At 40.3% G+C, this 25,662-nt stretch overlaps 1 protein-coding gene across 1 annotated transcript in view; it reads left to right on the forward strand.

Annotated features, from left to right (window-relative positions):
* The first annotated feature begins 503 nt into the window (after positions 1-503).
* Positions 504-25,662, forward strand: part of MARCHF6 (membrane associated ring-CH-type finger 6) — a 57,869-nt gene continuing 32,710 nt past the window's right edge. Inside the window, exons 1-9 of the mRNA XM_042464392.1 lie at positions 504-655; positions 14,826-14,922; positions 16,866-16,939; positions 19,369-19,512; positions 20,255-20,327; positions 20,985-21,153; positions 23,660-23,852; positions 24,412-24,646; positions 24,889-25,014. Of these exons, the coding sequence (XP_042320326.1) occupies positions 637-655; positions 14,826-14,922; positions 16,866-16,939; positions 19,369-19,512; positions 20,255-20,327; positions 20,985-21,153; positions 23,660-23,852; positions 24,412-24,646; positions 24,889-25,014 (1,130 nt within the window). The 5' untranslated portion in view covers positions 504-636. The remainder of the gene's footprint in view (positions 656-14,825; positions 14,923-16,865; positions 16,940-19,368; positions 19,513-20,254; positions 20,328-20,984; positions 21,154-23,659; positions 23,853-24,411; positions 24,647-24,888; positions 25,015-25,662) is intronic.

Consider the following 25,662-nt stretch of genomic DNA (forward strand, 5'->3'; position numbering starts at 1 on the left):
AAATATCTTTTTATTATTATATATTATATATTAAATATTATTATAATAACGGTGTCAACGGTTGCAATGTAAAGCTTAGTGGATTGGTTGGAAAGGTATTTATGCAACTATGTGATATGTGGTAACGTGTTTATTATGTTTTATTATGTGGAGATGCTTCTGCTCATCATCATCATCATCATCATCATCATCATCATCACCATCATCATCATCATCATCATCATCATCATCATCATCATCATCATATTTCCCTTTGCCACCCCTTCCCTAGTAACTCCCCTATACAGTAATTCTATTTATGTTGGAGCACCTCCTCCACACCGCACGGGGGCGCTCTAGTGCTTTCCCTCCCTCGGGCCGCTCTGCCCCACACTCTCTCGTCTCCTCCTGCTCCGCTGCCTGGCAGGCGGCACTGTTTGTGACTCGTCACTGTGCCATTGTTGGAGCAGAGAGGGGCGTGGCGCTGTCTGTGACGTCATCGGCGTGGCGACGGAGCAGTGGCGCGGCGGGGACTGCAGGGGGAGCCCGCGGCCAGGGCGCCCCGGGGGACGGGGAGGCCTCTCTCGGGCCTCGTCTCTATCGTGCGCCCGTCCCACTTTGGCTCAGCCTCGCCCATCCCTGCGTCACCGAGACAAGATGGAGACCGCCGAGGAAGGTAACGGTGGCCTGCAGGCTCTCTCTGGGTTCAATAATGCAAGGGCTGCGGGAGAATGGGTGCTGTGTGTCCATTGAACACACTGCGGAAATAATGCGGTTCGAGAGCGGTTTAAGTGCCTTGACCACAAACTCCAATTCCCAGAACTCCATACCCTTCAGCCAAGGCACTTAAACCGCTCTCGAACCGCATTATCCCTCCAGAGTGGAGGCAGCTTTTATTTACTTGGCAGGATTAGGTTTGCCATTGGCTTCCCTCTGAGGCTGAGAGAGTGTGACTGCTTCAGAGCCAAGCTGGGATTTGAACCCTGGTCTCCAGAGTCATAGTCCAACACTCAAAACTGCTATCTCACACTGGCTTTTGGCTTCAGAATAGGGAGACACTGAAGTGTGTGGGGTAGTGTTGTTGTTGTTGTTATTGTGACTCTTTGGGGTTCAAAATTTACTTCTTTAAAATTAAAACAAAACACAACACTAGACTTAAAACACAGCAACACAGGATAGGAATACCACTTCCCTCCCCTCCTCTCTGTAAGTCCTTCGGTTTCTATCCATCGTCTTTTATATAAAGCCTTTAAGTAATTAAACTTTCAAACGTCTTGCATATATATATATATATAGAGAGAGAGAGAGAGAGAGAGAGAGGTAGATAGATACATAGCTAGATAGATATAGATATATAGAGAGAGTAATAAATTTAGCAATTTACTCCGGTTTCTCTTCAGATCGTATCAACCTTTCACCTTTTGTTTTATGCATCTTCCGTAATGGCTCTTTCTCTCTGCATCTTTAATAATACGCATGTCCATATATATATATATATATATATATATATATATATAATATAATATATGTTGATATGTATTGATATATATAGATCGCAGTCTGTCCCACGGGGTTAGAAACGTACAAGGGTTGTGTGTTGTGTAAGTGTGATTGTGAGGGAAAGGGTGAAAAAGGGAGAAGGAGGGTGTGCCCCCCTCTTGTCCTATCCTTTCCTGTCCTTTTTATACAAGAACACACTGCAGGGATAATCCAGTTTGAGACCACTTTAACTGCCTTGGCTCAATGCTAGGGAATTCAAGGGAACTGTAGTTAGATGAGACATTTAGCCTTCTCTGTCAGAGAGAGCTCCGGTGCCACAATAAACTGCACTTCCCAGGATTCCCTAGCACTGAGCCAAGGCAGTTAAAGCACTCTCAAAATGGATTACTTCTGCTGTGTGTTTGGACGCCTTAACCCTTTGAAAATCTCTCCCACAGGGTCCCTTTGAAGTTAGGCAGGACGCCTGAAGGAGGTGCTTTGCTTGCCTTGCTGTGTTTCTTATGTAACCTTCCGGAGACAGTAAAAGGCAGGTGCAGCTGGAGGATCAGATAGGACTAGGACGGCCTCTTGAGTTTTCTACCTTCCCTGCGAAAGGAGGGGAGCATTAACTATTACTATTCCTCTCCCGAGCAAAGCCTTGGGCAAGTCGGAAAGAACAAGGCCCTGAGTGCTTTGTTGTACCAAAAACAAAACAGAGCCCTGCGCTGAAGGCTAAGCACATTTTATTTTGGCATCAGCTTTCACAGGTTGCGGTGCGCTGCACAAGAAAGCTTAGGTCACCATAAATATTAGTCTCTGATGCCCTGCAGAGATGCTAAATTTCAGTGGTGCCCTTTAAGAGGTTTTGGACTTCAGCTCTCAGAAGCCTCAGCTGTGTTTGTCAATAGTCTGGGATTCTGGGAGTTGAAGTCTAAATCCTTAAAGAGCACAGTTTGGGGACTGCTGTGCTAAAAGCAGCTGTAGGCCGACACTTAGCTAGAGTTGCTCTGAGCAATGTGGAGGAAGAACTTGATGCACATGCTGGGGGGGACCCTTGTGTGTTTAATTATTATTGTTATTGGTCATCAATATAACGTGTACATTGTTCTTCCTTGGTCATTCTGTGCAGGAAGAGACAATCTGTTTTCATATTCATGTAGAGCTGTGACTGAGAAACAAGGGGTGTTACCAGTATATCACCTGCTGTCATCTGATTTCAGGATCTATTCTCACTGGATTTGAAAAGCTAAGCATGGCCAGTCTAGGTCGTTCCTGTTGTGTGTCTTCAAGTCATTTCTGACTTATGCTGACCCTATCATGGGGTTTTCTGGGTCTGGGAGTGTGTGACTTGCCCAGTCTCACCCAGTGAGTTTTCATGGCTGAGCAGAGAATCGAACCCCTATCTCTAGACTCCTAGTCCTCCACCCAAACCACTACGCCATGCTGGCTCACTTTAGGACATAGATAGTAGATCAGCAGGGAATGCCAGGGATCTCTGTGGCTGGGAAGAGTCTGCTGATAATGAGCTAGTTGGAACAGTGCTCACGATAAAGAGCTAGATGGAACAGGCAGCTTCTGTTTCTGTCTTTTTCAGATACTGATATTGAACTGAAAACCATCCAGTGAATCTCTGATTAAGATTTATCCTGGAATGGCTTACAGATACAAGACTAAAGAGCCTCCTGCAGGAAGGCTGGCAGTCAAAAACAGTTTCTCTAAGTGCTTCTCAAAGTGGTGGTTCCTGGACTGGTGTTGGGCCCTGACCTAGTGGTTGTCAGTACCTGGAAAATTTCCAGGAAGGAAAGAAACAGTTGTTCCCAGTGAGCACATATTTATTGCCATTCCTTGGCACATTGGGGAAAAAAAAACAATTGCTGGTCTCCCACATAAGGTAGCCTGAGAAGCATTGGTCTAAAAGACATGACACATGATAAAACATGATTCAAAGGGATAAGGGAAAAAAGCATGTTCAGGTACAGTATTAGATTCTGAGAGGCAGAGTTCAGCATGCAGTAATTCAACTAGTCATGGATCTGTATTTAAGCACAGTGGAAGTTGCTTCCCTCCCTTTTGTTGATATTAGTGTTGAAAATAGATAGCTGGAGATCCTGCACTAAGCAGGGAGTTAGACTCGATGGACCATGAGGCCTCTTCCAACTCTGTGAGTGTATGATTTTATAGGATGGGGAAGGGGCTCTTATCTGGAGCAGCATATACTGTATATACTCTCGTATAAGTCTAGAAATTTTAGTCAAAAAATTGATCCAAAAAAACTGAGTCGAGTTATCCACAGGTCAATGTAAGTCTTGTAATTTAACTCTTATTAAAGAAGAAACCATTTCCTGGTGAAAGTCAAGAGTAATCTGTCCTGGAGGCACTGTCTCCCCCCGCGGCCATCCATCCATCCATCCATCCTTTAGTCTGAGCACAAACAGTTATGCCCACTGGAATTTTGTACGTTTTTTTGGCTTGGTTTTCCTTTCTCCATCCTTCAGATCCTGTGTTACATCCCCCTAAAATTTACCTTCGACTTATCCACAGGTCGTATCAAAATTCATACTTTTGGCCCTCAAAACGTATACATAGATCAATCTATAGTCAAGCATATATGTTAGCTGTGGTGAGAATTGCTTGACCACTGTTTTTCTCCTTATAGTTGCAGAAAGAGGGAGGGAAGTTCTCCTCTAATGGGATTTGGACAGGTCGACATGCATCTTCTCCCACTTTGCACTTACAAGCACTACAGTATCGTATAGCTTTAAGAATAGGATAGGGCATAACTTGTTTCTGTTACAGCAGCAAGCTGTTGGTAGATAATTTTTTTGACTTCATAATTGGAGGTTGGAGTCAAAATGTGAAACCACAACATGCTCTTTCCTCGAAACTGATGACATAGTGGTCATAGCTGGTCAGTGCTGTGCTACTTAAAATGACTTTTTTTCATAAAATTTAGACATCTTTGTTAGAAATGTGGGTCTTTTGGTCCTACTGTAAATGACTTTTCTCATTCCTATTATTATTATTATTATTATTATTATTATTTACTTGTACAAATGTAACTGCTTTTGTAAAAAACTTGCTTGCCACAGTTGCTGTAGGAACAGAAATCCCTTGGCGGTTTCTTAATCTACTTGTTAGGTATGAAGCTTAATTTAATTTACACTTAATTTTTTCAGTTAACTCATTTTAAGGTCTCATCTTGTAATTGTAAAGTTTGTTCTAAACCTTACCTTATAGAATAACTTGAAGCTCTAACAATGAGCATCCTGACATTGTCATAAACTGGGAAATGTATAAGTAAAACACCAACCTAAACCTTACACACTTGGATTGGACATTTTAATCTCCCACAGATTTGTTTTGTTTAAGAATCTGCACAGAGGTGGAGCTACAGTGTAGTCATTCTAGCTGAGCAGTGACAGTTCCCCCAAATTTTAGCTACTTGCTATGCATAAGCTTTAAAAAAAGTGAGCTGAGACAAAAAAAGTGTTCCAATGTGTGCTGAGGATTTTTATTTGGGCGAGTGGTGGTGGTTTCTAGTCAATACAATATAGTGGGACCAAAAGTTGTTAACTGCCTTTGAGTTGACTTTGACTCATGGTGACCCCATGAGTGAGATGCGTCACTCACATGCCCCACTGTCCAACACCCTTACTCAGGTCCTGCAGGCTCAGGACCATGGCCTCCTTATTTGAATCTATCCATATAATACGCAGCTTTCCTATCTTTCTGCTACCCTCCTCCTTTCCTAGCATTATTGGCCTTTACAGTAAGTCATGTTTTCTCATGATATAGGCAAAGTATGACAGCCTCAGTTTGGTCATCTTTTCTTCCAGGAGATCTCATGCGTGATATGCTCTAGTACCCATTGGCTAGACTTTCTGATTGTCCATGGTACAGTATTCTCAGCACCACATCTCTTCTTATTTCAGGGGAGAAAACAAACCTTGATTCAGAAGTGGGAAGTATTTGGTGCTTGATTATACTTTCCCCTCTATTGGATTTGAACTCTAAGATGTTTTGAGAGATAATAGAGACTTCTTTCTCTTCTTTCAGGATCTATTACCTTTTTATGCTATATCAAAGCTCTCTTATAGTTATGTTCCCAGTACTGGCCAAACTCTGTTCTTAAAAACAAAACATTCTCCAAATTGGAAGCCTTTGGGGAATGACAGTTACATGAAGTATTGAAAAGGCTGCCAATGAGTACCAGGTGCTGTAGGCTATATTTCAGAGGAAGGAACTGGCTAAACCACCTCTGAATATTCCTTGTCTAAGAAAATCTTACGAAATTCATAGGGGTCACCATAAGTTGACAGGCGACCTGAAAGCGCCCACGCACACACAGAGTGCTTGAATCTGATGGAAGAAATATTGAAGACATCCAACTGAAGTTCCCAACACTTTCCCTGGCTACTTAGGCTGAGAGCCTTTTGAGTGCTGGTGGAGGATAAATGTCCATCAGTGCAATTTCACATGAGGTTGGGAATGGAGGGTTATGGTAAGGAGGCAGTGGACCACTACTGGTGTACTCCCTTGTCCAGTCAGTAGCCATTTGGGTTGTAGGAACTGGAGCTGTACTTGCTACATCTAGCACTTGTTGTGCAGCTCAGGGAAAAACGTTGCACAAGATAGTAGCTGCTTATGCAACATGTGAAAAAGTACTTGTGCTGGAGTTACTCCTGATTGCTTATGCCAGGCTAAGTCACTAGTAGAGTTCTGGTGATCATTTTAATCTAGAATCTGAAATCAAAGTATATTTTTTCTCACATGTAAACTTGTATTTATTTTAAAAAGTGTAGGAATCAATACTGGCAAATGTGAAGTGAGGCTATAATGAGAGGAAAACACTAATGTTTTGCATCCATTACACAGTTGGGAGTCCTGTTTTCTTGAGATGTTTTGTTGCAGCACCTTATATCCTTGCAAGGTATTTTTGGTTGCACTTTTCATTTATAATTGTTGTTTTCATATAGTGATTGCATCATTCATTTATGTTCATTTAGAATTGTTCAATTATACACACATATTTATTTAGTATTGTTGTAGCATTCATGTATTTATTTACAGGGGTACTTAGTGATATATAGTACACCTATCAGTTAGGTTTTTTCTCCCACTTTTGGTCAGTTACTGTGTAAGCCTCCTGTTCTGTTGGTTTCCTTTGTTGAGATGTTTACCAAACATTTCTATCTTTTTTGTTTATTTAGCTTTTTTAAATTTAGAAGCTTATTCATTTCTTGTACTGGTGATGCTATTTTGTGCAGTGCTGAGGAGCTATAACTGGCCTCAACATTGTGAGGGTACTGTAATACTCTTTTAGATCTAAAATGGTAATTTTTCTTCAGTATGTTGTAACAATCAAGCACAGCATGATTTATATATGATTCATTTATGAAGAACTCCCTTTTACTTGTGATCCTTATTTTCAAGTCACTCTGCAGAGGAACTATTGCTTGAATGAACATATTGTATTCGAGGACAGTTTCTACAGAGGTATTAGCTGTCTAAGTGCATAATCAGCATTACATTTCATGGAGAGGCCAGCAGTTTTAATATTTCTTGGAATGTAAGCAGTGCTTTTATGGTTAAAATGTAGAAAGGCAGCTTGTGTACAACCCTTCTCAACCATGTCTGGAAGAAATGAATTGGAAAATATTACAACCAGGGTGGTGTTCGGTGCTTCAGAAACACAACTGAATCGATTACTAAGGTTCATGCTTCTCATAAAGAATAATAGATAAGTTCTAGTGAGGTTTGTTTGTTGACAGTTTCTGAAAATCATTTTGTGGAAGATTTTTTTCAGTCCAAGAAAAGACAGTTTTATAAAGTAAAATTACTTTATTTGTTAGAAGTTGCACTTGTTCAACTTGCTTTTTATTCTTAGTACTTGCAAAAGAAGATGCAGAAAAGATGGAAAAAATAACTAGCATGTAGTAAGTGATGTGGGTGACAGAAAAGTTTAAATCTCAGCTCAGAAAAAAGTTACTTGTTTTGCAGTCATATACCCACTTACCTTGGAATAAGCACCACTGAATTCAATTGATGGGAAGTTTTGAGCATACATATGTAACACGGTGTAGTCATTGTTTTTTAGCACAGTGTTGCATAGCCTGATTTGTCTTGCAGGCTTATTAAGAAATTCCATGTGAGGTAATTTCAGGAATGCTCACATAAGCTTCCTTAGTGGGATACACTAAGTGGGATACAGATTTTATGGATAAAATTTAGCATCTGCTTTTTTTGCATTAACACATATTTTATGACTTAAAAGACACATCTTAATACTTCAGTTCTTACGATATATAGAGCAGTGGTCCCCAGGCTTTTTTCAGTTTACCGCCCGCTTTCCTCTTGGGTCACCCCTAGCACACACACACCCCACACACGTATTTCTTGATATTAAGTCTACTATTTGTGCAGCACCCGCCTGGGCAGCAACATCTATGTCATCCATGCCCAGCTTGCCACTACCGCCTCTTCTGCCTCAGCCTCTCATGTGCAAATACAGTAGTGGCAGCAGCCCAGGCTTGTTCTTCTGTCTTGACTGTGTCGGTCTTACAGCAAAAAATGTCAACTGGCTACCTGCTCAGTTGCCAGGTGCAAAGGGAGCAGTGACTGAGCAGCCATTTGAGAAACCAGTTGAAAAGCCTCTCACCAGCACTGGCGTTGACCAGCATGAGAGACACACTTCTTAGTTGCTGTTCAACCATCTGCTTAGTTGCTGCTTCCTCTGCACCCAGCCACTCTGGGAACAGCAACTGGCAGCTGGCTGATGGACATAGGCCTCTTAGGGGCTGTCTCAGACCAGCAGTTTGGGCTGCCTGGGGGGGGGGGAGTCAGGGTGTAGTGTCTACACAATATACCCCAAGCTCCGCCCCCAGGACAGCATGACATTGTGTACCGTACTGCATGGCCGAAGGAGCACTGCCAAGCCATGACAACGTGGCTATCGTGCCCTGCATCTGTTTTTTCTGGCTCCATTTTGCGCCCTGCAAAGGCCAGATTGTGTGGTTGCCGTGGCCACGATCTGGCTGTAATGGGTGGCTGGAGGCCAGCCCTTCAGGGCTGTGTGCACAGCCCCTAAGTTGCTGCTTGACTGGCTGCTTAGTTGCTACTCCCAAGGTGAGGGGTGCAAAGGTAGAAGCTTCTCTCTTATGAGGAAGGATTCTCAATCCTTCTTCACCCAAGGCAGAGGAACACAGCTGGTTTCCCACATTTCTCCCCAGCAAGGAAGGACTCTGTCCAAGAGGGGTGAAGGATTACTCCTAGATACTGCTCCCCCTCTTTCCCAAGAGTCATGCCTTCCCCACACAGCTTCAGATCCCTCTCCTCCTGGACACATTGTTTCTTCTGCTACCTTTTCCCTTAACCTGTCCAACAAAAGTAAGCAGGAGCAGCAGTGGCTGGCAGTTCAGCCTGCCAGCCAAGTCCCAGGAAAGCTCACAAAAATCTCAAATGTGAAACCTTCTTTTTGCTGCCACTTCTTCCCAGCCACCATGTGCTCTAACTTCTTATCATTATCATGGTCCTAAAGGCTGCTTTATCTCCTTGGGTTTTTTTTGGGCGGGGACCAGGACTTTGACCAAAGGTCTCCTGCCCCCGTTTTGCTTATTGCCCTCCTGCAGCCCTTTTCCCTCACTGTCTCTCTGGACCTTTCAATGGCTCCAAGAGGAGTTGCTATGATCTTCATTTTTTAGATCTACATGTTGTTTTGATTAAACCTGCACAAAGTATTCTTAACAAAACGCCTGCTTGAGGAAAGGCACATCTAGTCTAGCACTCATTTTGACGCAGCAGCCATCCAGATGCCTTGGAGAAGCCCCCAAGCAGGAACTGAATGCACTAACCCTATTTGGCCATTATTCCCAGCAGCTGCTATTCAGAGGCAAACTCTGCCTGAACTTGGGAGCAACATATAGCTATCATATCTGGTAGTTTTTGATAGCCCTATTCTCCATTGTGGAGACTTGTCTAATGTCCCTTAGAAAGATGTCACTGTTGATGTATGTCTGCCATCTTTTGGCAGTGAGCTCTTTAGTTTATGTGTACCTTTTTGTCTTTATAAATAAGGTATAGCAACAAATGGTTTATTATATGATATTACTATTAGGGGCAAGTCATCACAAGCATTGACACCCAGCCTTTGGTTTCAGGAGATGCCATCTGGTTTATTACTAACCTGTATGATCTTGCTTACTTCTGTGTATGCTGAGCTTTGCAGTTTGCTCACTTCTGTTGTGAATATTTATTTTCCATACATACCAACAAGAAAATTTTGTTTTATGAAAACTAATTTCTCTGCCTATAATTACCTACCAGCTTGTGCTTTTGGATATTTCTGGGACATTATCTACAAACAAGCAAAGATACATGGACTGCAGTGAGCAAAGTTTTGGGGTTGTTAGCTGTTTTGTGTTTCTGAGGTGGAATTGGAGGATGGCCAGAGACTTGTGCAACATATGGAAAGAAGCAGAACCAAAACAGAAAGCAACATTTCTGGAAACAAGGGAGGGCAACAGTTTTAATTGAGCAGCTTCATTAATTTATTTCCTAAACTCGCTGTGTGTGCATGTATCAGCGTGTGCCTTCAACTCATGAATTTCATAGTGTTCTTATCAAAGAATACTGAAGAGCTAATTTTGCAAGTTCTTTCCTCTGAAATGTATCCCAGAGCACCTTGAATTCATTGGCAGTTTCCTGTTCAAGTACTAACCAGAGCTTACCCTGCTTAGCTTCCAAGATCAGACAGGATGCACTGCCTTTAGGATAAATTTTACTGTAGATTAAAACTACTATTCTTTCTACTTGTCCTGCAGCTTGGTTATTTTATACAGATATAACAAGCATACATTCTTGAATTATGTAAATAGCAATATAGCAATAGCAAGTACATTTCTATACCGCTTATCAGTACACTTAAGCACTCCCTAAGTAGGTTACAAAGTGTAAGCTAATTGCCCCCGACAATCTGGGTACTCATTTTAGTGACCTTAGAAGAATGCAAGCCTGAGTTGAGCTTGAACCCTTTTGCTGGTATTGAACTCGCAACCTTATGGTTTGTGAGTGAGAGGCTGCAGTACAGGCATTCAACCACTGTGCCACCAGGGTTGCTTCTCCCCCTCCGCCACATGCTCTAGTCAAGTGCCTTCTCCAGTAAGCCAGTCTGCCCCAAAATGAAGCCTCTTCAAGCCACAGAAACATGCCTTATACCCAAGCCTTGTGTGAATTTCCCAGCCACCACTGCCACGGCTAGCAAAAGACATAGCTAATGGAGTGAGCTTGAGCAGGCAGGCAGAGACTGGAGGACATCACCACACTAAGTGATCAGGAAGGCTGCATGGTGGTTTTAAAGGACCCTGAAAGAAGTTTCATGCAACTCTCATTCCCACTATGGTCCTAAGACTGCTGATTCCCCTTGTTTTAGTTGCACGCCAATACTTTGACTTAACACTCCTCTGCCTCTCTCTTTTTCTTCATTCCTTTTCATTCCCCCCCCGGGGGGGGGATGTCCCACCCACTTTGGGAATGATTGGTGTAGTGGTTTGAGTGTTGGATTAGGACTCCAGGAGACCAGGATTCCAATGTCTGTTTGGCCATAGAAACCCACTGGATTCCTTGGGCAAAATACACTCTCTCAGCCTCTGGGGAAGACGATGGCAAATTCCTTTTGTGAACAGATCCTGATAAAAAACCCTGTGATATGCTTGCCTGAGGGTCACCATACATCATAAATGACTTGAAGGCACACAAGTTCAAACTACCTTAACTTCTCAGCACATATGAGAGTATTGGTTTTTCCTGAAGAGATGTCTTTTGATGTGATTCCAACAAATAGCTCCTTCTTTGTATTATCACAACTTTTTGATAGCTCGTAGCATCATTTTTTGAGCTATTTGTGTGTGCATGTGGGTGTGGGTGTGTTGAAAGTGACAGGAAACCCAGCTTTTAAATTTTATGTCAGCTAAACCAGGGACAGTTGTCTCATTTCTTTCCCTCTCCTTCCTCCAGTTTTATCATTGTCTTAAAGGCAATTTCATTCTTGTTGCTGCTGTTTGATTGTCAGGAGTCACAGTACAGAAATAACACATTGTTTTTGTTGTGATGTGCAAAGTCCTGCAGAGAATCCTTGGCAGAACTGAGAGTTCACTTGTTGAAATAGTTTAAAAGGGTAAAATATCTATTTATTATTCCATGCTGCCCACTTGATTCTTGTAAGAACCATGTGAAAGGCAATGACTTGTCTACAGTGTGCTAGCCTGGTGTGTTTCAGGGCCCAGTGGAGGCAAGAATCTGAATCTCCTGAGGTTCAGCCTGGCATTGATAGAGCTGTATCACACTGACTTTATTGACACTTACTGCTACACCCAACTAATGTAATATAGGATGAAACAGTTGTGAACCTGATCAGTAGCCTGAATGGGGGACCACTGAGAATCTATGTAAGAGCAGAATAAACACATAATTTTTGGTAATCTCCATATCCAGAATCTGATTACTAGTAGCTAGGGGGCTACCAGCAGAACAGGTCTGTTTCCTCCATGCTGTTGAGCTATCTTAAATCACCTGTTTAGCCAGTGTTAGATGCACTGTGCCATGTCAGATTGACTATTCTGGTCAGTTTCTATAAGGCTGCTCTTATATCTGTCAGGATGATGGTGGAGACCATTCATAGATTCCCCATTTCAATTCAGAGCCTATTGCATATTCAAGGTCTGTTCAGTAAGACCCACACTCATCTGAATCTAAAAAGTTATCAAATTTCAATCTCCTTCCTGTGGTAGAATCTGTAGAACTGTATGTTCTGAGGCTGTTCTTAATTTGAGTGAAGGGATTTGCTAGCAGCATGCATTGTAATTAATTTACTTCAGTGGGACTTGCTCCCAGGTAAAGGCTTTCTCTCTCAGCCCTACTTTTGCTTTGGTGAGTAAAAGAGATATGTGAAGGCCAGAGGATCACAACATGTTTCTTCATAGAAGTGTCCAAATAGTGGAAGGGAGAGTGCACTGGAGTGAATATGTTGAACACCTCTGGATCCTTGCAAAATGTGGCACTGGAGGGCTTAGGGTCTGACTCACCAGAAGCAGCAGCAACAAGAGCCAGTCAGCCCTGGTCTTACTGGATCACCCCAAACCAGCAACACTTTGTACCTGCCTGCATTTGTCCTTGCTGGGGAATGTACAACATCTTTGCCCTAATCAATCTGAAGCCAATAGTATGTGGTGGTCTGTATGTGTGGATGCTCCCTAGCTGGAATAAAAAAAAAATGGCTCTTATGAAAAATAACGAAATCATCAACATACTTCCTGTTGCAGGATATTGTCTATCTGTGCATTTTGTATTACTCTATAAAATCCACAAATTAATTACAATTTTGTAATTAAAACAGTGAACCAGGCTGAGCCATTGAGATTTAAAATACATTGGCAAACAAAGAGTTTGAGCTGCTGTAAAAAAACTACAGTGTTGCAGCTTTGTAAGAAAGATAGTCCATATTTAGGGCACCCTTACTTAGAAAGTCCTATCCTTTGTCAACCCACAGGATACTTGCAGAAGAGCCTCGCTGGATCATTCATGATCTCAATGCTAAGTGCTAACCTTAATGCTTAAGACATTCCATGCCAAACTCAGGACAGTGGTCCTTAATAATAATATTTTAAAAAACTACAAAAGGAGATTGGAAAGAGAAACAGCTGAATTACAATACTGTATATCCACAAATTCCGATCCATCCACAATGGGTTTAACAGAGACCATGCTTTCCTGGTATACTGCACATACTGTGTTATAACACTGGTTAACACCCCAGTCTCACAGGACTGCTCTTACCCAGTTTATCATATCTCCTAACTGGTTCCCAACCTTCCAAAACTTCATCTACCATTCATAAGGTCACCCATCCAGCCTGGCCTTAGGTAACATGTTTTCTCCTGTCTTTGTCCTTCAACAGCCATAGTTAAAACTGAACTTGTCACCTCATCACCATACCCACAAGTTTTGCATTTCTGGGACTATATTTCATATAGTCTGGGCAACAAGTCACTCCTTTCATGTGAGGAAGTAGACTAAGGCCTGTTACAGACTGCCAAAATAAAGCTGCTTCGGGTCTCTTTGGAGGTATGCTATTTAAATGATGCATGGGTCCTAAGAGTCCGGAGGTCGCGCCAAAGCCACACTCCATTCCTAAGCACTGGAGTGCAGCTTTGGTGCAGCTTCTGGATTTTTAGGATGCATGCATCATTTAAATAGCATACCTCCAAAGAGACCTGAAGCAGCTTTATTTTGGCAGTCTGTAACAGGCCTAAGTCTACAATTCCTTTTGCACAATCAATCTGAAAGGTGCATACTGACATTGCATACTAACATGGCTATCTCGGAATTCTACCTTTGTGATCTTAAGTTAGGGCATGCTAGCATAGGAAGACATGGGTCTCAAGCCACTGAGGTTGCTTTGTAAAGGATCCATCGTGATAATAAGTCAAAAGCTGGTTATAGCAAAATGCCAATTACATATTTTAAGGCACATGGTATCTCACCTTTTGTCACTCTGTTTCAAATTGAATTGTCTGAACTTTGAAATTGTATGCCTTTCCGTCTCCAGATGACTCATACATAGATTCATGTAAGATGCTATTTGGACCACTTAAAATAACCATTTTCTATATTTATTTCCAGATTTTTTAAAGTCATGATTCTGAGATCCTTGGCTTTTGTGGGTTTTATATATGGATTTTTCATCCCACTTTAGACTTTGAGTTGAGGAATGGTCATGGAAGGTGCTTTACTAATGATATAATTTCTGCACAACTGTACTTTCGTAACTATCTAGTGTATCATGGTAAAGTTTAGTAAATAGTCATTGTAGGAGCAAAACCTGTGCTATACAGATTTTTAAGTTAACCACACCCCATTCTGTAATGGCTGTACTTCTTTCCCATACCATATATCTGATAGGCCCATCATGACAGACTCTCCATACTTTTCTTTTTGTAGGCCATACTGAAAAGCTTTCTTTACAGTCCCTTGGGATGGAAACAGTGTATGATTGGTGAAGAACCAACACTGTAATACACTGTAACATAGCTTTAATGATATAGCAAACCTTTATATTGTGTTTATGTCTAAAATGAAAGTGTGATAAAAAAAAAAAAACCCCCCTACACACTTTAAAACCATTGGGGGGGGTTATTTTAAATTAAAACAAACCACTGATGGTAGATTTGAGATAGAAAAGTTCATTATTGAACTTTGCTTTGGTTCAGGTATCTACTGTTTAGCAAACCCTAGTACAGTATCTCATAATGATAGTATTATAGTATAGTATTTTAATTTCATTCTATTTTAACTCTCTTGTTTGTGTTCAACAGACATATGCAGGGTGTGTCGGTCTGAAGGAACTCCAGAAAAGCCTCTCTATCATCCATGTGTATGCACTGGCAGTATTAAATTTATCCATCAAGAATGGTAAGCTTTTTCTTCCTGTTATATCCATGCCTTTACTGGAAGTGGTATGTGTGACTTCACTTATGAACATTTTAGGAGTTGTTCAGTTGTGCAGAGAAGCTGTGATTGCATCCACACTGCAGAAATAATCTAGTTTGACACCATTTTAACTGCCATGACTCAGTACTATGGAATACTGGGATCTGTAGTTGGTTGTGGCACCAGAGCCTCCTGACAGAGAAGGCTAAATGTCTCACAAAACTGCAATTCACAGAATTCCAAAGCATTGAGCCATGGCAGTTAAAGTGGTGTGAAATTGGATTATTTTTGCACTGCAGATGTAGCCTATGTTTCATTACTTTCTAAATGACTTTTGTATAATAGTGTTTGTGTTGAACATTCCTTTAGATTTTAAAAAATAAAACAAGAAAAAACAGTGATTGTGAACTTTTAAATATTTTAATAATATTTCATGTATATGTTCTTTAGGTATCCAGGCTGTCACTAGATGTGAAGGAGAAGTAAAAACTGCTCATATTAGACTAATCTTAGTATGGTTAATGGGATTACCCAAGAAGTCTGTAAAATTCTTATGTAATTACTAGATGTTAGTGATCAATAATGTTTTTGCTTACAATTTTTTAAAATATGTTAATGATGGTTTTAAAAAATGCTTGCTGTGCATTGTATTAACATTTTTCTGATTAGTATAAATTTGCTTTGGTCAGGATCCAGAGAGGCTTGTGCATACATGCAGGTATCTCCCTTGTCATGTAACATCTCTGGTGGGGGGGGAGTCATTTGAGTTTCAGGGATAGATTTTCAGGTTGATGCAAGACAGAGGGCAGCTACTACAAAGGGATTAATTAAACCAGTAATAACCACCGTTAACACTGAGAGCCAGTGTGGTGTGATGGTTTAAGCTTTAGACTATGGGCCTGAACAGACAGGCCAAAATAAAGCTGCTTCGAGTCGCTTTGGAGGTATGCTGTTTAAAGGACACACACATCTTAAGAGGCCAGAAGCTGTGCTCCAGTCCTTCTGGCCTCGTAGGATGCATGCATCATTTAAACAGCACACCTCCAAAGTGACCCAAAGCAGTTTTATTTTGGTCTGTCTGTTCAGCCCCTATGACTCTGGAGGTCAGGATTCAATTCCCCACTTGGCCATAGAAACTCACTAGGTAACTTTGCGTGAGTCACATGCTCTCAGTCCCAGAACTCTGTGTAAGGTTCATGTTAGCATAACCATATGTTGGAAGCAACTTGAAGGCATACAACAGCAGCAGTATGGGTATATGGTGTATTCCCTGTTGGGTCCTGATGCTTCACATTTGTCTTTTATTTATTTTAAAAAATTATATTTGACCTTTTTGCCCTAGTTAGTATTTAAGTGTGTGTGTGTATATATATATATGTGTGTGTGTGTGTGTGTATTAGACCTGTGGCTTAATAGCAGTTTTCTGGAGATTATTCTTGTTGCTCTCCATTCTTATGTTCAGTAGAAGAAATGAATTTAAAGAAATGACAGGTTGAAATGCTTATCTGAAATGCTTGGCACTAGAAGTGGATTTTGGAATACTTGTATTTGCATATATATTTATAATAAGATATCTCAGAAATGGGACCCAAGTCTAAAAACAAAATTCATTTTTGTTTCATATACACCTTATATACATAGACTGAAGGTACTTTTATACAATTTTAAAAATAATTTTGTGCATGAAACAAATTTTGTGTAAATTGAACAATTAGAAAGCAAAAGTGTAACTATCTCAGCCACTCATTAAGTCAAGTTTGTTTTTTGGAGTATTTCAGAATTCTGGATAAGAGAGACTTAACCTGTACCCATATATTTAAATTACTAATGCTTTCCTATTTAAAAATATATCTTACTGAAGCTTCTTAATTTCTTATCTTGCTTTTAAAGCTGCACATGTATAATTGTCATGTATTTTATTGCAGCTTAGTTCAGTGGCTCAAACATAGCAGAAAAGAATACTGTGAATTATGTAAACACAGATTTGCTTTCACACCAAGTAAGTATATGGCACGAATTTATATTATGTTTACATAATATAGTTTGTTATGATTATTTTAGTGTACAGAGTCTCTTTAGTTGTGTTAGGGCCATGTTTAACTTCAGAAGATGAAACTACATAAATGGAGTAATATTTCTGAGCCTTGTCCATCAAGTAGTTTCCTATGCTGAGTGATTACAACCAGTGCATCCCCTTGAAAATACTACTGTCTTGGTTGAAATCAGAAAAAACAAGATGTAAACAATGACTTACTTTGTTGTCTTTATTCTTAAGCAGTATTTGTGTTATTAACACATGTGTGAATTCAGCCTTCTGATATGCATTTTGGAGTCTAAACAAAAGAAATGAGTTTATCATGATGGTGGATAAATCTCCCAAAATAGTAACTATTTATTAAACAGTGCATATTTTCATACATTTGCTTTAATTAATGTACAGGTTTCTGTGCTTAGAAATTATTCTTCTGTATTTAAAATGTTGAGGCTTTAAATTACAGTGATGTCTGGCCTTCACATAGAATTCTGGAACACAATTGTAGGAAACATTAAAAAAGTGCCAGAATGTTGCTCACAAAAAATAGTGGAAGGAATAGAAAGAAAAGTAACTCAGTGTAATTGAAGGCATAGGAAAGGGTCAGAAATATTGAATTTAGAAAGCCAGTCTGCTGTACTGTTCGTAGATATTTTTTCCTATGATCATATATAGACTGCTCTGTTTTAACATACATTGGGACCTCCCTTTTCTTAAGAGATGTGAAATTCATTTTGTAGCATTTGTGAAGTATATGTATATTTGTTTGTCAATCATCTTTAGTTATTCATTTGTATACCAAGACAGTCTACCCACAGATTACTTTCATCTGTGACAGTGGATATACCAGATTTATAGAGTGGTGCTTGTGGTTTGCTAATGAAGAATGCACTTGGCTAATGTGCAGAAACATTAGGGGTGGCCTGCACCTGCCCCTTTCCTCACTGGATTGGGGCCAGGGCAGCCCCACCGGCAGCCCAGAGGCCCCAATCTGGCACTTTTCTGGGCCACGGAAAAGCGGTAAAATGCCACTTTTCCATAGTTCTGAAAAGGAGTGTCCTTGGGGCTTCATGCCTGACAGGTGCAGCCATGGGAGAAAGGGGCCGCCTGGCCCCTTTCTCCCATGGCTTTGTTCCCATGATTGTCTGGTTGCTGCATGGGAATGAAGCTTGTGACACCACAACAAAAAAGAGCTGCCTAGAGCAGCTCCTTTGTTGCGGTGCCGCAACCAGGAAGTGGCACCGTTATGATGCCACTTCCTGTGCGCTACGTTTGGACGCTCAGTGCCAGCGCCGGTGTCATGCCCCCGTGTAGATGGGAGGCCACCATGATGCTGGCACGGTCCCGTACTACGGCTAGGGAGCATGCAGATGGTGAGTGCTCCCTAATCCTAGTATCGGCACGAGTACACCGCTTATACACCATGCCACAGTACTAAGAAAAGGCTTCACAAAAAAAAGTCAAGATGGAGACACACATTAACATTCACAAATACCCAGGCAACTATTCTGGGATCCCAGAGTAGTTGGTTGTAGTCATATGCAGAGTTAAACAAAATTGAAATATATGCAGGCCCGGAAGGGATGCAGGCCCAGAAAGGCAAGTTTATGAAAAGGCAGCATATTTCAGCAGTATTTGTTGGATATGATTGTGGAAGGGCTACTGTGTAAGATTTTTCCCTTTGCGAGGTGTAGCGCTTTCTTGCAGCAAGGGAGAGCTGAACAGACCGTGGCCTAAGGACTGGAGTGTAGCTTTGGTGTGGCTTTTGGACTCTTAGGACATATGCATCATTGAAATACCAAAGTGACTCGAAGCAGCTTTATTTTGGCCTGTCTGTAACAGGCCCGTGTGTGTTCAGGGTCAGAATCAGCCTGCTTTGATTCCCTTTGAGTTGTAAAGCCTGTTAACAGAACAGGTTGAGTCTTCATACTTTGATGTCCATATTCTGATTCTGTAGATGATTGGTGCTTGGCTGTATTTTGTGGCTGTAATTCATGCAGGCACCATTTTAGAATCAGCTCTTCTTCCATCTATGAAGCCAGTCAGACAAAGCTGTAACACTGTATGCTTGGATAGGGATTCATCTTGCCCTTTTACAAATTTGAGCCTGGGAAGGGTTGGTAAAGTCCACAGTTTAGTGATAGGGGAGAACCTTCTAGCTTAACTCCTGCATCTTTCACTCCTTTGTGAAACTCAAGAGACCCATTGTTAGTAATTGTAGTCGATTGATGAACAAGTAGTAAGGCAGTTTCCTGTTTGTTTGTTTGTTTGTTTGTTTTTTGCACTAATTTCAAAAGAAGTAAAAAAAATCCCTCTCTTTAGTGATTTCCCACATAGTTTATGGCTGGTAGTGTTTAAAATTGTTTTGCTTTAATTTGTATTTTTCCTTTTCTTAGTTTATTCCCCAGATATGCCTTCCCGGCTTCCAATCCAAGACATATTTGCTGGACTAGTTACAAGTATCGGCACAGCAATACGATACTGGTTTCACTATACACTTGTGGCCTTTGCATGGTTGGGAGTTGTACCTCTTACAGCATGTAAGTATTTGATTTTATATATGCATATATGGGCAGTATAAGTAATGAGGAGGGCATTTTATTGTTAGTGGGCACGTAGACTCTGGTTATAATCAGGGTATCATTATTCAATGCAGAAATGCAACTATCAAACCTAGATGCACAATTTTCAAAGGTGATTTTAACACACCACAAACATCACTGGTGTTTCCATAGAGAACAGTGGCACACCTAAACCTGTTATGTGGGTTCCTGAGGCAGTGTAGGATCCATAGCACATTTACTTGTGTTGTTATCATGATGCAGTTGTAGGTAGTGGCACAGAGATGGAAGTAATGTATTATGAGAGAGAGTAGCAACTAGCAACCCCATTTGATAGTTTATGGTCCATACTAGTTTAATAAATAGCAAGATTGGGATGAAAGGGGGCTGCAATCTAACATCAGATTATTAAGTGATTACATAGTTGGTGAAGGTTATTATCTAGTGTGTTTCTTTAATTTTCACAGCTTCACCAACTTCTTCTGTTGTAGATAGGTTGCATTATATTAACAACCTAATATGAGGAAGGTTGGAATGTCTGGCAAATTTCCCTTATCTTAAAGTTCAATTTGGAACATGGCAAGATTGGACTGCAGGGAAATACAGCTCCTCTTTGCATTGAATTCCCCATTTTGCCATGTTTTTGTTGCATCTGACCATTTTAGAATCCAGGTTTAATTGTCAGATATTGCTGATTGCATTGTTTTTCTATATTCTTTAGGCCGTATCTACAAGTGCTTGTTTACTGGCTCTGTGAGCTCACTACTGACACTGCCATTAGATATGCTTTCAACGTAAGTATAGGCTGATATGAATTGTTCTTTGTTAAGATGCTAAATCATTTACTGATTTACTTCTGTGCTAACTACTGTCACACTTTCTTATACATAAGGAAATCAATGCTACATATCCCTCTTTGTGGTCCATTACTTCTGTTCTAACACTATACATGAGCAAAATATTTGATGACTGAGTAACCAAGAAATAGTGTTTCAGGCTGTGCACGTTATTGAGTAACAGGAAAATGATCACATTGTGAAGTACAATTTTGCAGTTGAACTTGAAATCTCCAGGAAGTGGTGGTAACAATAGTATTGATAAAATGAAATATTTAACATTTAATTTAACTGCTGTTAAATTAGTAACACAACACTAATGAGGACAATAGAGAGAAGCCTAACAATAATTCCATGCAGTATGTAAAATTAGTTTTATTCAGTTGGCAAGCAGCTTGTTACAACAGAAATAGATTTAAAGTGATATAGCTGCAGGCCTCCCGGTATGATATTATGATAGGCACTCTGTCTTGTTTCCCTTTTGAAAAATAAATCTCTTGGTGGACATTACCTGAGCAAGAGCATCTGCTTACTGTGTAAGTCAAGAGCCAACATTTGCAATGGTAAAAGTTATGATAGCAGTCTTAGATAATGTGTTGGTTATCTCTTTAACAGAGAGAATTTACTGGCAGACTGTTTGCAAGGTTGCTTTGTGGTGACATGCACACTCTGTGCATTTATCAGCCTTGTATGGTTACGTGAACAAATTGTCCATGGAGGAGCACCACAGTGGCTGGAACAAAACCAGCAGCAAGCCATCAATGATGTTGGACAACAGAATGAGGTAATATGCCCTTCAGTTTATCAGCTGTAACTTAGTTTGAATTCTTCCCTGTTGCACATTGACTTTCTCACTCCCCATGTTTTCAGTTTGGAACTGCCTATAAAACAAGTTGATATGTGTGCGTGTGTATCCTGTGGCATACAGCTGGCAAAATTGCCAGGAGTATGACTTAGGGATGACTCTAAGGATTGCAATGATTAGAAGTTATTTCTCAGTGTTGATCTTTCATGTTTTAATTATCAAACACGAAACACAGTTTTCAATGTTTAAACCATAATTTAGATTACAGAAGTGAGCTTCAACAAGCCTCACCATACATTTCCTCCTCCAATACAGCACCATGAATGAGTTTTAAAATTGCCACTTAGATTTTTTAATTAACTCTGGCTAGTTCTGAAATCAGAATTCAGACAAAAATTAGTTAACCTAAAAAGAACAAACAAGTGAGCTTCAGAGTTTGTGGCTTGTTTCAGCTAATCATAGTCAGTATTAAGCACATGTTATGACAAAGTGCAGATTGTATAAAACAGGAAGAATAGTGTCTGAACTCTTCCTTGTGGCCATGCTAAACAGGGATGGCAGGGGTGTATGAGGCTAAAGCTTGCTGTGGATCATTCTGGTAAGGCTTAATCAATGTCTTAGTGCATGCAAAATTGCCTACAGCTGTGACATAGAAGGGTACAGACGACGGTAGGATACTGTTAGGACAAATGTGTAAGATAAAGTATGTAATTTCTACAAGAAAGAACTAGCTTACAGAGGATAGATAACCTCAAAGGTGATATTCGGAAATCTGTATACTGCTTTCTCCTTAGTTTTCACACTTACTTTTTTTTGGATACAATATTAAAATTATTTTAATATTTGAGTCTGCCTCTGTTCATATCATAGGGATATGGCAGCAAAGAGAAGAATGCATTGTTAAAACTTAGGATTTGTGATCAGTGTGGGTAGAGGCATGTAAAATCAAAGATAAATTATACCATGGCATTTCATTATCTACTTCGCATTTGAAACACATGGAATAATGTCCTTGTTTTGTGCTAGATTTTCCCAGTCTTGATTAAAGGAGACTGGTATCTAAGCATCTTTCTGAGTATCAGAAACCAGGTTTCCCTTCATTTCTCAGTTTGGGGCCTTGATTGCAAACCTATGGCATGTATGCCAGTGATGGCATATGGCTCCATTTCCCCTGGCACATGGTGGGGAGGGGAGGAAGAGGCGCATACCTGGTCCTCCTCCTTCCAGACCCTCCCCTGCCTTAAGCTATGTTCATAATTATTAATATGCAATATTATGGTGACTTGAGTGGGGAAAGGGTTTGAAATGGATTGTATATACTATTCCAAGGTTGTTATGTCTGGTGCTGGTGAGAAGGCAGTTCATTTACACGGCTCATGTCAAATGCTGGACTATTGCATAGTTGAGCCTTACATCATGGACAAAGCACGGGAAGTTTGGGGCTAAAGTAACCAATCATATAGGTACATGGTCCCAAAGGGGAGGGATCCTGTTATTTACTATAAAAGTGTCTGAATGCATTGTGACTGTATACCTGATAAAAAAGTCACAGACCTATCTGTTATGGTTTTCTTTACTTCAACAAAAGTTGATCTTTTGACTGTGACTCTTGGGTCTGTCTTTTTGGTTTGAAAGAAGACCTCCTTCCCGACTCTTCCTGGCCTCCACTTGCCTCTCTGGAGGCAGCTGAAGGCCAGGGATGGTGCAGGGTGAGGAGGAGGAAGAGGTGCACGCCTGTTCCTTTTCCCACCCACCCCTGAGCCTTCAGCTGTCTCTGGAGAGGCAGCTGAAGTCCCAGGCCAGGAGGGCAGGGGAAGAAGTTCTGCCCTGGAGGTCCCACTCCCCCCCCCCCCCCCCCCCCCCCCGAATGAGGGCAAGATATCATAATGTCCTTTAATAAAATTATTTCTCTGGATAATGCAACTTGCAAGATTCTGTCTTGTGGATTCTTTTCTAAATTCGTGGTCCTCATGTTGCTAGAGAGAGTGGAGTTGGACACGAGTTGGACTAGGAGAAGAAGAAAACCATTCTGGTTGCTGGATGCTGGTTGCACTCATTGGCAACACACTAAAAACTAACTTGTTTAACAATATATTTTATACAAAATGTCATGTACACATTAGTTTGGAGCAATGCAATGTATATTGGTAGAATTCAAAGATATAGCCTTAGAATACAGTGTTAGTCTGCGGAATCAGTATGTAGAGAGATCTTGTAGCACCTTTGAGACTAACTGAAAAAAAGAAGTTGGCAGTATGAGTTTTCGTAAACTTCAGTCTACTTCCTCAATACACATATATTGTTGGTTTGTATCTTTCTGTTTTTACATTTCTAAGCAAATAAAAAGCAAGAAAATTGAAACTGAAAATTGAAAGATGATTTCTTCGAGTTCAGAAAGTATATTGGTATTTTCTGTCACTGCAGACATTTCTCATAGCAGAACTCCTTAATTCAGGCAAATTGTGTTGTTGTTTTTTCTCTGCAGGTTCAGGGTGCTGGAAATGGTGGAGCTGAAAATGCTGCACTTGACCAGCCTGTGGACCAGCCTGCTGAGAATGCAGTTGTAGGTGAAAATCCAGAAATCCAAGAAGAACAACCAGATGAAGAAGAGGAAGACAATGAAGATGAAGAAGATGTTGTAGTAGAAGATGCAGCAGATGCAAACAATGGAGCTCAAGGTATGTAGTTACTTTTTAACAACTATATCCATGCTACATTTTAGAATAGAAGAGTTGTATTTTGACTTACAGTATTTGATTTTCAGGTCTGTGTTCATGGAAACGGTATTCAGTTTCCTAGGCATTTTTGAATATTGATCATCACACTTAATTAAAATAAAACATTTTTGTGGTCATGAATTTTCTTGCAGACTTTATAATAAAAGCAGCCTGTAGCCATCTGTCTGAATATTGGAAACATTCATTTTTATATCATTACTATTATAACACTTTGCATCTTAATATGGCTCTAAGAGCTCTGTCAAGTTATACAGGATTGATATTATTTTTTAAATTAAATATTTATTAAATTAAAATGTCCATTCCATTGATCCTTTTTGGTAATGTAATAATAAAACAATATTTACACTAATAAGTCACCTATGTACATCATTGTTTTACATTGTTTATCAATCAAATAAAACTCTTGATATTATCAAAAAGTTGTACTTATATAGGATTAATATTATGGCAGTACATTGCCTCTAGCAGTGATACAATTATTCTTTGATTTATTTAGATGACATGAACTGGAATGCTTTAGAATGGGATCGGGCAGCAGAAGAACTTACATGGGAGAGAGTGAGTAAGCCCTATGTATTACAAAAACTGTTTATTCTTAGTCATGCAGACCTGGTGACTGGGGATGGATTCCCATTCTTTGATCTCATCTTCAACTTCACATTGTGTCCTCCTCATCATATTGGTCAATCTATACTTTACCTACAAAACACTAATGACGCCGGATATTTTTAGCAAGATGGTTTGGAGATTGGGTGACTAGGATTGGTGAAAAGGGGTATTTGTAAGGTGAAACATGCATTGTGAAAAAGCTGCTTGTGTGGACAGTTTAAAGCAGGTAAACGGTGACTAATAAAAGGGTTAAGTACCCCTCCCTCTGATTTTCTCTGATCATAGCTGTTTGGTCTTAAGTAGGTTTTTTTTAAGGCTTGCTACTTAGTTGTGTTTTCCTGTAACATATTGTTTTGCCTCTTAGCTCTGATACTGCTTTGTACTTTGGGCCTACCCACTCCTCTAATATTCTGAGTTTGGAGATGTTTGAGCTAACAAGGGTCCTGGTTGGACATTACTCCACCCACCCACATAGACTCTTTCACATATGGTGAGGTTTGAAGCAGTCTGCAGTCTTCGTTATTCCTTTCCCTTTCCTTCTCCTAGTGCAGAAAACATAAGGACGGTGGTGAATTACATGTGTAATCTTCATTATGCAGAATATTGCAGTATAGGGTCTGATAACTGTGTTTCTCTGTGACTGGTAATGCAGTTCTTTTGAAGCACAAGACAATCTTTGGAAAGTGTGTAAAAATCACTGTCAAGGTTGACTGCATTTTCCTGGATGTCTGTAAACCTGTGTTCTTGACCTTCATCTAATCCAGCCTCAGTCTGTACACTTTGTACATTTACTCAGAATATGAAATTTTCTGGTTCTACCACATGATATAGATTTACTGTTGTGCTGCAGAACAGTAAAAATAATATCATATATATATATATATGTTATACTTTGTGGACCTGAACCATCATCCACCCTTCTAAATTTGCTTTCCATTTAGGAGCCTCCCTAGCTACTGCTAACTGACTAGTGTGCAGAGATTGTCACATATAGCAGCATACATTAACATCTGAGTTTTGCCAGTGACAACAGAGCCCAACTGTGAGATGGATCTAAAACTACATTTCTTAGCCTGGTTGTGTAGTTAAGTACATCAGGAAGTTACCAGATTGGGAAATGCTGACCTAAAGAGCTAAA

Source organism: Sceloporus undulatus, chromosome 4, assembly GCF_019175285.1.
Source record: "Sceloporus undulatus isolate JIND9_A2432 ecotype Alabama chromosome 4, SceUnd_v1.1, whole genome shotgun sequence".
NCBI classification, from domain to species: Eukaryota; Metazoa; Chordata; class Lepidosauria; order Squamata; family Phrynosomatidae; genus Sceloporus; species Sceloporus undulatus.